This window comes from Chiloscyllium plagiosum, chromosome 3 (genome assembly GCF_004010195.1).
Source record: "Chiloscyllium plagiosum isolate BGI_BamShark_2017 chromosome 3, ASM401019v2, whole genome shotgun sequence".
NCBI lineage: Eukaryota > Metazoa > Chordata > Chondrichthyes > Orectolobiformes > Hemiscylliidae > Chiloscyllium > Chiloscyllium plagiosum.
The window spans coordinates 40023516-40037362 of NC_057712.1; the positions used below are offsets into that span (position 1 = coordinate 40023516).

General features: G+C 42.6%; 1 protein-coding gene across 1 annotated transcript in view; it reads left to right on the forward strand.

Moving 5' to 3' along the window:
• heatr5b (HEAT repeat containing 5B) overlaps positions 1–9378 on the forward strand; it is a 121996-nt gene extending 112618 nt beyond the window's left edge. The window contains exons 33-36 of the mRNA XM_043680648.1: positions 4582–4806; positions 5293–5444; positions 6164–6377; positions 8503–9378. Coding sequence (XP_043536583.1) covers positions 4582–4806; positions 5293–5444; positions 6164–6377; positions 8503–8810 — 899 coding nt within the window. The 3' untranslated portion in view covers positions 8811–9378. The remainder of the gene's footprint in view (positions 1–4581; positions 4807–5292; positions 5445–6163; positions 6378–8502) is intronic.
• The last annotated feature ends 4469 nt before the right edge of the window (positions 9379–13847 follow it).

The window sequence follows — 13847 nt, forward strand, 5'->3', positions numbered from 1 at the left end:
GTCTTCTACCTTTGAGCCAGTTCTGTATCCAAGTGGCTAGTTCTCCCTGTATTCCATGAGATCTAACCTTGCTAACCAGTCTCCCATGGGGAACCTTGTCAAACGCCTTACTGAAGTCCATATAGATCACATCTACTGCTCTGCCCTCATCAATCCTTTTGTTACTTCTTCAAAAAACCCAATCAAGTTTGTGAGACATGATTTCCCACGCACAAAGCCATGTTGACTATCCTTAGTCAGTCCTTGCCTTTCCAAATACATGTACATCCTGTCCCTCAGGATTCCCTCCACCAAGGTCAGGCTCACTGGTTTATAGTTCCCTGGCTTGTCCTTACCACCTTTCTTAAACAGAGGCACCACATTAGCCAACCCCCAGTCTTCCGGCACCTCACCTGTGACTATCGATGAAACAAGTATCTCAGCAAGAGGCCCAGCAATCACTTCTCTAGCTTCCCACAGAGTTGTGGGGAACACCTGATCAGGTCCTGGTGATTTATTCACCTTTATGCATTTCAAGACATCCAGCACTTCCTCCTCTGTAATCTGGACATTTTGCAATCGTCTTGAATGACAAAGAATTGGTAGATGAAAGCAAGCATGTAAAGCAAAAGAAAATGCATTTGTACAGCAGCTTTCATGAATGCAAGATGTTTGGGTTGTAGTGTAGTAAACACACAGTCACTTCCCACAAACAGATGCTGACCAGATAGTGTGTTCTTTACTTCAGTAAAGCTTACCATCAGTAACTTCTCATGGTCAGCAAGGAGAGATCACATCTCCAGAGAGAGGCAGCCCAAGTACACAGTTCAGGGGATTTAGAATCTACTTGGGAATTCAGTGCAGAGGGGAAAAGGTACTTTTTGCTTTACTTTTGAGCCATTGTTTGTAAGGTTTATTAACAGGACAAAATAAAGCCCAAAGTCAGGGGTCCACATAAAAAGTGACATCACAGGTAAACTATAAGCTGCCTGCCTGGTGCCTGGGTTCAGGAAATCTTATCAGGGCTGCAAAGGAAATTGGAGTGGGAGGGGAAAGATCCATTTGTCATGGACCACATAAGTACCAACGATATAGGTAGGGAGAAGGAAGAGATTCTGCTGAGGGAATATGAGCAGCTAAGGACTAAATTGGAAAGCAGAACCAGAATGGTGGTAATCTTTAGATTCCAACCTGACTCAAGCAATTTGGTGCAGGGTCAGCAAGATTAAAGAGGTAAATGTGTGATTCAAAGATTATTGTGGGAGGAACAGATTTGAATACATGGGATATTGGGAAAGGAGGGACCTGATCGATGGGATGGGCTGTACCTGAATCATGCTGGGACCAGAGTTCTTGTGAGTCTCATAACTCGGGATATGGATATTGCTTTAAACCAGATAGTGGGGGTGAGAGTTCAGTTGCATGGCACTTATGGAAAAAGTTGAAGGGGTAGAGCTCAGCAGAGGTTAAAGTTTCCAGAACAATTACGAGGACAGGGAACAGTCAGTGTAGGACTTGAAGGTGTTGTATTTAAATGCATGCACTATACAAAACAAGGTAAATGAACTTGTAATGCAGATTGAAATTGGTGGTTACAATGTTGTGGGTATCACAGAGACGTGGCTGCAAGGAGATCAGCGCTGGGAATTAGATATCCAAGGATTTGTGTCCTGTTGAAAGAACAGGCAGATGGGCAGAGGGGGTGGGTTGTCTTGTTACTACGAAATGAAATTAAATCGATAGCAAGAAGTGTTATAGAGCCTGAAGACCTAGAAAGAATTTGTGTGGGCAGAGTTGAGGATCCGCAGAGGGGAAAACAAAATCTGATGTGAGTTGTGTACAGGCCTCCCAGCAGTAGTCAGGATATGGGGAAGAAAAAATATCATGAAATAGAAAGGGCATGTAAGAAAGACACTATTAAAATAATCATGGGGAGGGTCTTCAATATGCAGGTGGACTGAGCAAGTCAGGTTTAGAGTGAATCTCAGGAAGAGGAATTCATGGAATGTCTTCAAGATTTCCTTTTTGGAGCAACTAGTGGTAGGGCCCACTATGGACCAGGTAATTCAGTGATGTATAATAATGAGACTTGATTAGGGAGCTTACGATGAGGGAATGCCTGGGGGACAGTGACCAGAATATGATAGAATTCACCCTGCAGTTTGAAAGAAAGAAGATTTGAATCGGATGTAAAGGTATTACAATTGAGGAAAGGTAACTACAAAGATGTGAGGAAGGAACTGACCAGATTGGATTGGAAGGGTAGTTGAGCAAGTGTTTCTGGGGATAATTCCAGAGAGACAGCAGAAATCCTTCCTTGGGGAAACATGCTAATAGGAGGACGAGGTTGATAAGGAAAGTCAGGGTGGTGATCTTTCTGGAATCACTGGAGTCAGTGAGGATCCAAGAATACTGAAAAATGGCTAATGGAATACCCCTGTTCAAGAAGGGTAGCAGGCAGAATACAGGAAACTATAGACCGGTTAGCCTGACCTCAATAGCAAGATTTTAGAGCCCATTATTACGGATGTGTTGCGGAGTACTTAGTAGAACATGGTAAAATAGGGCTGAGTCAGCACAGCTTCATCAAAAGGAGGACAAGCCTGACGAATCTGTTAGAAGTCTTTGAGGAGGTTATGTGTAAATTAGACATGATCTATTTGGATTTCCAGAAGGCCTTTGACAAGGCACCACCCAGGAGGCTGTTAAATAAAATAAGAACCCATGGTATTAGGGACAGGATACTAGCATGGATAGAGGATTAGCTGACTGGCAGAAGGCAGAGGCTTGGGATAAAGGGCTCTTTTACAGGAGGACAGCCAGTGACTAGTAGAGATCCACAGGGGTCAGTGTTGGTACCTCAACTATTTGCGCTATGCACTAATGATCCATACAAAAGATCTGAGGGCATTGTTGCTAAATTGCAGATGGCACAAAGATAGGTTGAGGGACAGGTAGTGTTGAGGAAGAGGGGAACTGCACATGGATTTGGACATGCTAGGTGAGTGGGCAAAGAAGTGGCAGATTGATATGGGAAACTGTGAGGTTATGCATTTTGGTAGGAAGAATAGAGATGTAGACCCTTTTCTAAATGAGAAAAGGCTTCAGAAATCTGAAACACACAGGGACTTGGGAGGCTTGGTCCAGGATTCTCTTAAGGTTAACATGCAGGTTCAGTTTGTGACATTTATTTCAAAAATGCTAGAATAGAGGACCAGAGAGGTACTGCTAAGGCTTTGTAAGGCTTGTTCAGACTGCATTTGGAATATTGTGAGCAGTTTTGGACCCCATATCTAATGAAAGATGTTCCAGTTTTGGCGGGAGTCAGGAGGAAATTTATGAGAATGATGCCAAGGTCAAAGGGCTTGTCAAATGAGGAGCGGTTGGGTCTCTGGGTTTGTACTAAGTAGGAGTTTAGAAGGGTGAGGGGTGATCTGATTGAAAGTTCCAGAATACTGAGAGGTCTGGATAGAATGGACATGGAGAAGGTGTTTGTTTCACTCTCAGAAGAGACTGGGGCCTAAGAGCACAGCCTCAGAGTAAAGGGATGACCCTTTAGAACAGAGATTAGGAGGAATTTCTTCGGCCAGAGGGTGGTGAATCTGTGGAATGCTGTGGGAACGAAACATGCCATGGGAACCTCTGAATTCACCCATCAGACCAAATGGGGCCTTGGTTTTTAGATGACAGTGCAGCCTCAGTACTGCACTGCAATGTCCACCTTAGGTTTTAGGCTTGAGCCTCTGAGTGGAATGTGATAAACCACAACCTTTTGATTCCCAGGTGGGATTACTACCTGATGAATCATAATCAACACTCATACGGGGAGCACGTGAATAAAATCCTTTTTAAGTTGCTACTGTTGTGTCAATACTTTTTTTTTGTCTATGATATGAAATTCTACCAGATGTTTTGTTTTGAGAAAGAATAAATATGAGACAGTGTTATCCTTTAAAAGTTGTTTCAGTTGCATTAACATTTGGAAAACATATTCTCCTATTAGTTATTTAAGCTTCTGAACAATTTGCCCTCCTTATTTATCTAATTTCATCCAATAGTCTATGACATTTAACATTGTTCAGAACCTGCAAATGTTTATAACAGCACTGGGCGACACGGTGGCACAGTGGTTAGCACTGCTGTCTCACAGCGCCAGAGACCCGGACTCAATTCCCACCTCAGGCGACTGACTGTGTAGAGTTTGCACATTCTCCCCATGTCTGCGTGGATTTCCTCCGGGTGCTGTGGTTTCCTTCCACAGTCCAAAAATGTGCAGGTTCGGTGAATTGGCCATGGGTCTGGGTGGGTTGCGCTTTGGCGGGTCGGTGTGGACTTGTTGGACCGAAGGGCCTGTTTCCACACTGTAAGTAATCTAATACAGAAGGCTGTATTACAGAATACAATCTTGCAATCTTTCCAATTGGATCCAATTACCTGTATCCTGTTTCCCTGCCATTTCCTGTTGTCTGTTTATATTTTTCTTTTCAAATCCAATTCTCTTTAGGAGATGTAACAATGCTTGCTCAGCCACTTGTAGTAAAACATGCAATATCTTTGTAATGCATATATAACAATGGCTTGTATTTGGTTCAATTTTCACAGGCAGTATGACTGTACTACCCACAATCCTTTACCTAATCACTGGAGTGCTGAGAGAATCAGCAGTGAAGTCAGCTGATAACCACGTGTCACTCCCAGTCAGTGCAGCACTGCAGGGGATCAAAACTATCATTACTTCTCCATTGGCCAAATCGGATGAGATTCACAAGCAGTGGACAGATCTGATCTGCAGCACTCTGGCTTCCATCTTGGAATATTCCAAACCAGGTAGGGTACATAAAGCACAGTTAATATTTAGTAGTTGGCCTTTTAAAAATAAATGTTATCTTAGTTCTTCCTGACTGGTTGTCTGTAATTTTTTGAGAACCTTAATTCCCTTTTGTCTCATAATGGCCAACTAAGGATAGAATTGCTTTTAGTGATGGAGAATCCAACATTCAAAGTTGCTTGCTTGTTTCAGAAGCCAGTAGCCAGGAACAGGATTAAAGTGGTTTGCAATTTCAGGAACAGGAATAACTGTCTGTCAGAGTCAAGGCCTTGTACACTTAATTCAAGTGATCTGAAGAGATCGGTATTGACACACTGGGTTCAGGATTGATCAAGAAAGGATGATCTGTATATCAAGCTTCTAAGGTTTAATGTAAATGTGCTTTGCACTAAACCTTCGGAGATTGATACCTAGATCATCGAGGTATCATCTACTCCTGTGCTAATTCAGTAATTACTGTCACTTGGTTCCCGTCTTTCCTTTAGATGAATCAAAGCCGAATGTGGATGAAGTGAGCATGCTCACAGCAATCACTCTTTTCCTGCTGTCTGCCAGTAATGAGGTGGTTGGGATTTCTTCTCTCCAGAATTGTTGCATTGAGAGATTTGCAAGTGCTTTAAATTCAAGAGACCCCTGGGTAAGACTTACTGTACATGTCCCTTTCTCTCAGAGCCAAAGGCAAGAAACAATAGATGAAGATTAATAAATGCCTGGGAAAATTAATCATTGAACTTGGAATGTTGTGAGCAGAATGGATACTCTTTCTTTTAGTTCATACACCCCCCCCCTCCAGTCTGTGCCATACTCACTTCTTTGTTCTCACATGTTTGTACTGGAGTTGAGTGAAATCATCAAGCAGCTCAGTGCCAGATCAGTACATATGCTGATAATGCCAAGCTTCAATTGTCCACCACCATGCTCTGATCTGACATTGCTGTACTTTCCCAATGTGTTCTTATTTAAACCAGTTGTTCCTGCACTTCAGTGAAACCTGATCTGTGCTAGACAGATCCTACTTGTTCTGAACTCCACGGATCTAGATCCATGGTGCCTTGTTCTACCTGGAAGCATTGTTCTCTCCCCATCCCCACTGCAATCCTCTCTCCCTGCTGCTCTGCTTGAGCTGAAGGGTATCAGTCTTGGTTTCTCTGCTCAGAAAGCCAGCCTCACCTCTCTGGCCCTGAAACAAATAATTACATTTATAGCCAATATGTTGTAAGCCTGTTGATTTGTTTGTTGTGGAACCTCTAGGAAGTTTTTTTTGTGACTATGTTTTCCAGGAAATGTGAATATTTGTACGTTTTTTAGCATTGGCATAGCGTGAAACTGAGACATTGGCTCCTCTGTCTTTTTTAGGTTCAAGCAAAATGTTACCAATTGCTGCTCTCGGTTTTCCAGCAGTCAAACCGAGCCCTCTCCTACCCATACATTCATGCCTTGGCTCCACTGGTTGTTGAGAAACTTAAAATGGTGGGGAATCAGAAACTGGCCAATAGCGCTGAGCTTCAAGCAGCACAAGAAGGAATCAAAGTTCTTGAGACCTTGGTAAACCTCGCAGGAGAACAAAACAGTAAGTAGATCCCTGTACTATGGTAGCTCCTGTTGTATCAGTCCATCAGACAATGAATTGAAGAGAGGCACAGCCCCTGTGTGATCAGTCCATCTGACCATAAGCTGAAGACCACAACAGCACCTGCAGTGTAGTACTTTCTCATTACTGGACCCAAAGATGCAAGCCTGCATGTTGTACTTCAGTCTCTGGAATAGGATTTAAAACTTTAACCTTCTGAATAAACTAAGAGGATTATCCACTAGCAATGGCAATAATCTAACGTGCTGGAGTCCCACCATTGAGTATGGAGTTATTTGTGCAACCTTGACCTTCTGTTACTCAATGCATACTGTGTCAAGACTGACACCATGTTGACTGAACGTTCACCCAAATTCTGATGCTACTTCCCATTAATGCTGCAGCTGGTGCTGGCATATTAGCAAATGACTGTCTTCAATAAATTTAGCTTTATGAACCAGAATTAATATTCTTTCAGGCTTTGATATCACTTTAAGAATAACAAAGCTTACCACTTTAGCCTCTCAACATTAGCGTAAATTTGGACTGAACCCTAATGCTTAGTTCTGGTCCATTATTCTAATCACACACATATATATCTGTATTTCCTTACAAAATTTGAACTGCCCTCAGTTGCAGCCCATACAAGGTGATAGAACAAGAGATTTTATATTGCTGGGTTACAGCCACCCTGGTAAGTGAAAGTCAATGGTTCAATTCAGTTACCTCAATAGGAAAGTTAAAGGACCTTTACCCAAGAATGATTTGTGCTATAGCCCGTTTTCTTTCCCTTTCCTTTACCCCAGATTGAGAAACATTCCAGAAATGTGCGGGTGTTCTGGGATACAAAATAATATTCAGTATAAGTTTGTGTAGGGGAATTGTTGACTTATGCAGTGATGGTTTAAGGTAACTATGATATGTGATGTGCTCAGACCATCTGTGTCACTGCTACACCAGTCTGTGGAATCAGCTGTTGCATTGGCCAGTACACCAAAATTTATTCCATTTCACTAACGCCATTCTCAGAATCACTTTGATTTAAACAGAGCTGACATTTATACCATGGCTCATCACCAGACAAATTACTTAAGAAGTAGTTGCTATGCAGACAGCCAAAATAAGGATAGAAATCATCGAATGATACTGCACAAAATTAGACTGTTCAAAATTTGCCTGTGTAAAACATGGAGAAACTAATCAGCCCAATGGCCCAGCAGTTTTTCTTTTTCTAAAATATCTATCCAATTCCCTTTTTTTACAGTTGTTATTGAATTTGCTTCTACTATCCTTTTAGATAATACATTCCAGATTGCTATCAATTGCATTCTCCTCAAAATTCTCCTCAACTCCCTTCTGACTCTTTGTTCTGCCTAAAATCTGAGTCTTCTACTTACCTATCTGGAAACCACATGCCTCATCCATAACTTCCTACAAGATTCCAGATTTAATGTTGAGGATTCTTACACCTACTTCCTCCTGACTGTTCACTACTCTGGTACCACCTCCTCTAGTGGGTCTGTTCTACTGATTGGTACAGAACGCCCCCAGAATGATGATGGAACTGTCTGAGACACTGGACCCAAGGCAAAGAGAATATGGCTGTCGCACTTAATACCAGATGTAGGTGAGAACAACTTTGCAGGTTTGACTAAGAATGCTGTAGCTGTGTAGTACCCAGTGTCGAGGTCAATGCTGAGTGATCAATCAAGCATTTTTACTCTTATTCATCTTTTTAATAATTTGATTTTGATATGTTTGAGTGACTTGCAGGTCATTTCAAAGCACAACTAATAATCAACCCAAATTGCTGTAGATCTGGAGCTCCATGTAGGTCAGACCAAGTAGGCAAGGCAGATTTCCTTCTCTCTGAAGCAGATGTGTTTCTATGACTGTACAGGAATTTTGTGGTCATCATTATTGAGATAAACTTTTCATTGCAGATTTATTAGCTATTGAATTTAAATTGCTGTGGTCACTTTGAACTTAGATCTCTAGATCACTGACCTGTCCATCTGCATTGGTCCAGAAGCATCAGCACAATGCTGCATTCTACTAATGGTACACTCAGTGATCAGCATCTCTGGATTATTGCCCTAACGAAAGCTACCTTCTTCCTTCTCAGGAAGCCAGCTGCTTGCTCTTCTGGTCCCCACTCTCATTTCGTATCTGCTGGATGAGAAGACTTTCGGCTCAGCTCCCACAGCCTCCAAGGGTCTTCATGAACTTGCTCTGCAGGACCTCATGCGCATTGGTCCCCTCTACCCTAGTGCCTTCAAGGCAGTGATGGGGGCAGCACCTGAACTCAAAGCCAAGTTAGAGGCTGCTATCCGAGCTAGCCAAGCCAGCTCCCGGGCCAAAGCTGCGAGCCAGCAAGCTAAACCAGCTGTGCAAGCTGCACCCACCATCAAGCTGAAGACAAGCTTTTTCTGAAATTAATTGGTGGTGTTTTCACATTGGTACATCTCTACGACTTGGAAAAGTATTAAACTTCCCCTTCCCTATTGTTTGAGTTAACTCTTCTGATGTCTTCTGTACAGGTTATGATTTCTGTTAGCTTGTAAATTGTTCAATGAAGAAAGCAATTTGGGTTTAAAGGTTTAAAATTGTTTCTGTATAGATATCACAATTATATCACAAAGAATGTTATAAATAAAGAGGAAAAGATTTTTTTTAAAGAGTATTGTCATTTTTAAAATCATTTGCAGTGACCTATCTCTTGTGTAACAATTCAGTGTGTTACTCCTACTTCAATATATTTCTGTTCTTATAGATCATTGAAACTACCTCATTAAAAATAAAAATACCCATAACAACTGCCTGTCACATGGTTGCCTGGTACTGTCATCCTTTGTTCACTTGGCTCTGATTACAAAAGTCTTAAACTCAAACTTAATGTAAATTTCACTAGAAACATTCTACATCTCCTGCATTATCTTTTTGACTTTTTACATCAGTGTTTTCTTGAAGGTGTCACCCAAATACCTTCCCTCCAGATCCCCTTGTATATCTGAATGCAAATGATGTAATTGATACATTTTGGGAAATATATTCAAAATACTTGTATCAGTATCAGGAAGTTTATGCTCAGTCATGTTTTTGAAATTATTCAAGAATATTAGAGGTGGAATTTACAACTCTTTATGCATCAACAACAACATGCATTTAAATTGTACTTTTTTAACTTAGTAAAATAAACCTAAACACTTCTAGGGAGTATTGTCAAGCAAAATTTGACGCTAAACCGCATGTGACATTAGGACAGATTACCAAAATCTTGGTCAAAGATGTAAGCTTCCACGAGGGTCTTCTAAGTGGATGGATGTTGGGGAGTTCCAGACCTTAGGCCATGCCCTTATCTGCCTAAGACCTGTCAGTGGTTATGATTAAAACTAGAAGTATGCAAGAGGCCAGAACTGGAAGAGCCACCTTTAGCAATAGATATTCCAGAGATGGAGAGGCACCACGGCAGCATGGAGCTTGATGAGATATTGTAGTTGAAGCGATACCAGATTGAGAGCCAATGTAGATCAATGAGCATATTTGTATTAGATAAGCAGGACCTGGTTCAAAATCACTTCATCTGAACTATCAACATTCTTTCTCCTCCCAACACTACAACCCTCCCCTCCCACTATTGCAAAATGCTGTCCCCCTCCACAGTTCAATTTGGCCCTGATGAAGACTCATCTAGACCCGAAACCTTAGCTTGCTTTCTCTCAGTGAATGCTGCCTGGCTTGCTGTAATCTCTAACATTTTTTTTTTCCAGTTCAAATTCCAGCATCTGCAGTAATTTGCTTCTACTTGGTTCGAGTAAAGTTCATCTTTTAAAGAGAGATTGTCAAATAAAATCACATTACTGCTCAGTTCACATCTGTAGTTTGTTTTTATACCTTTCAGAAACCATACTAACCTGAGAAAAGCTGTCCAATTTTATTTCATTTATCAAAATTTGTCTTTTAAAAGGAAATCTCTAATCATACTGTCTGTTTTGTTGAATAAAAATGTAAACATTCTACTTATCCACATCAGTGTGTGAGGGATATAGACAAAATGTCTTTACTCATCTTAATTTATCTTCTATTATAAGTGGTTTCATGGTGAAAACAAAGCAAGTCTCTTATTGAAAAGGAAGGTGAGAGATGACTGTTCTCCAACTTGCCCTGAGGAGATTTTGCTTTTATTCACAGGATTCAATGGCACAAGCAAGACCAGTATTTATCATCCACATCAATTTGCAGCTTGCCTGTTTCAGGGGGCATTTAAAATTCAACCACATTGCTGCGGGTTTGGAGTCAGATATTGGCTAGGCAGGGTAAGAATAGTATATATCCTTCCATAAAGAACATTGTAAAAACCCACTTGATTGACCAATGATCTAGAAATTAGAATTACTACAGTGTGGAAACAGGCCCTTCAGCCCAACAAGTCCACACTGACCCTCTAAAGAGTAACCCACCCAGACCCATTCCCCCTACCCTATGTTTACCCCTGACTAATAACCTACATTATGGGCATCTTAGGATGGCTGATTCACCTAAGCTGCACATCTTTGGATTGTGGGAGGAAACCCACACAGATACGGGGAGAATGTGCAAACTTTACACAGTCACCTGAGGCTGGAATCAAATCTGGGTCCCTAGTGCTGTGAGGCTGTAGTGCTAACCACTGAGCCATCATGCCACCCTTAAATAGATGCATTTAATTATTTGAATCTAAACTGCACTGGTGGAAACAAACTCCCATTTAGGGCAGCACGGTGGCACAGTGGTTAGCACTGCTGCCTCAGCACCAGAGACCCGGGTTCAATTCCCACCTCAGGTGATTGTGTGGAGTTTGCACATTCTCCCCGTGTCTGTGTGGGTTTCCTCCGGGTGCTCCGGTTTCCTCCCACAGTCCAAAGATGTGCAGGTTAGGTGAATTGGCCATGCTAAATTGCCCGTAGTGTTAGGTGAAGGAGTAAATGTAGGGGAATGGGTCTGGGTGGGTTGTGCTTCGGAGGGTCGGTGTGGACTTGTTGGGCTGAAGGGCCTGTTTCCACACTAAGTAATCTAATCATTGCCTGATTATTAGACCAGGCTTTGGGATTATGTTTTCAGTTAAAATAACAATGCTGCCATATATATTCTCAGTAATGGGAGGAGAGTTGGTGGAGGATTGAAAATGAGGTGAAAGCAAGGACAGACAAGAAAACTAGGAGTTTTGATGGTCATACAAAGGGAAGACAAAGTAGGGCTGGAAAAGGGAGAGGGGTGGGAGGTCTATAGATATGGGAGCAGAATTGAGCTATGTGGCCCTTCAGTCTGCTTGACCATTCAAGCATGGCTGATAAGTCTTAACCCCATTCTCCTGCCTTCTCCCTGCACCCCTTCTTAATCAAGAACGTATCGATTTGACATAAATAGTCTCCCCTACTAGTGGAAACATTTTCTCCATGCCCACTCTATCCTGGCCCCTCAGTATTCTGGAAATTGCAATCCGAAACCCCTTCATCTTTCTTCTACTTCTGCCCTGAACTCCCTCGAAGCACATCCTTTCTTAAAAACAAAACTGCTCACAGTATTCAAAATACAGTCTGAACGGAGCCTTATACAGCAGCAGCAGTACATTTCTGCGCTCTTATTTTAGCCTGCTTGAAATGAATGCTAACATTGCATTTGCCTTCCTAATTGCCAACTGCACAAACATGTTAATCTTCAGAGAAACTTGAACTAGGACTCCCAAACCCCTTTGTGTTTCTGATTTCCAAAGCCTTTCCCCATTTAGAAAGTAGTCTATGCTTCTATCCTTCCTACCAAAATGCATAACCGTGCACTTTCCCATGTTGTATTTTAACCACCACTTCTTTTCCCATTTTTGTAGCCGATCCAAATCCTCCTGCAGCCACTCCACTTCCTGAACACTCTCTCTTCATCTATCTTTTTGTTACCTGTAAACCTGGTAACAAGGCTCTCCGTTACTTCATCCAGATTGGTATCTAAAATAAATGTTTGTGGTTCCAACACTGATCCCTGTGAAGCTCTGCTTGTCATTGACTGCCATACTGAAAAAGATTCCTTTATCCCTACTGTCTGCCTTCTGCCCATCAGTCAATCCTCTAACCATACCAGTACCTGGCCCTTCATATCTTGGGCTGTTATTTAAAAGCCTTATATGTGACACCTTATCAAAGGTCTTCTGGAAATCCAAGTAGATCATGTCCACTGGCTCTTCTTTGTCTAACTTGCTCAGTACTTCCTCAAAGAATTTATAGATTTGTCAGGCATGACCTCCCCTTGATGAAGCTGTGCTGACTCTACCATGTAAGTGTACAAGTACTCTGCAACCTCATCCTTTATAATGGACTGTAAAATGTCACTAATGATAGAGGTCAGCTCAACCGGCCTATAATATCCTGCCTTTCGTATCTCTCCCTCTTAAACAGAAGTGTTCCATTAACTGTTCTCAGTCCTCTGGGATTCTCCCTGAGTCCAGTGATTCTAGAAAATTCACCACCAATGCATCTACAGTCTTCTCAGCTATCTCCTTCAGAACTCTGGAGTGTATTCGATCCAGGTGAAAGTGAGGACAGCAGATGCTGGAGATCAGAGTTTAAAATGTGGCACTGAAAAAGCACAGCAGGTCAGGCAGCATCTGAGGAGCAGGAGAATCAATGTTTTGGGCATAAACCCTTCATCAGGAATGGTGGTGGAAATGGGGCTGAGAGATAAATAGGACGGAGGTGGGGCTGAGGGGGGGAAGGTAGCTGGGAAGGCAATAGGTGGATGCAGAGTTGGGGGTGATAGTGATAGTTTGGAGCGGGTAGGTGGGGAGGACAGTTCAAGGGGGTGGTGTGGAATTGGAGGGTTGGATCTGGGGTGAGGTCGGGAGAGGGGAGATGAGGAAACTAGTGAAATCGACGTTGATGCTGTGTGCTTGGAGGGTCCCGAGGCAGAAAATGAGGCGCTCTTCCTCCAGCCATTGGGTGGCTAGAATTTAGCGGTGGAGGCAGCCCAGAACTTGCATATCCATGGGGGAATGGGAGATAGAGTTGAACTGGTCGGCACAGGGTGCTGGGGTTATTTTATGCGTACATCCAGTCTGGGTAATTTATCCACCTTTGATCTTTCAGCTTTTCCAGCACCTTCTCCTTAGTGATGGCCATTACGCTCACCTATGCCTTGTGTCTCAAAGTTCTGGTATGCTACTGGGGTTTTACCTGCACATCCACTAATATCATTTATTGTATCCGTTGCTCCCGATGCGGTCTCCTCTACATTGGGGAGACTGGGCGCCTCCTAGCCGAGCGCTTTATGGAACATCTCCGAGACACCCGCACCAATCAACCAAATCGCCCCGTGGCCCAACATTTCAACTCCCCCTCCCACTCTGCCGAGGACATGGAGGTCCTGGGCCTCCTTCACCGCCGCTCCCTCACCACCAGACACATGGAAGAAGAACGCCTCATCTTCCGCCTCGAAACACTTCAA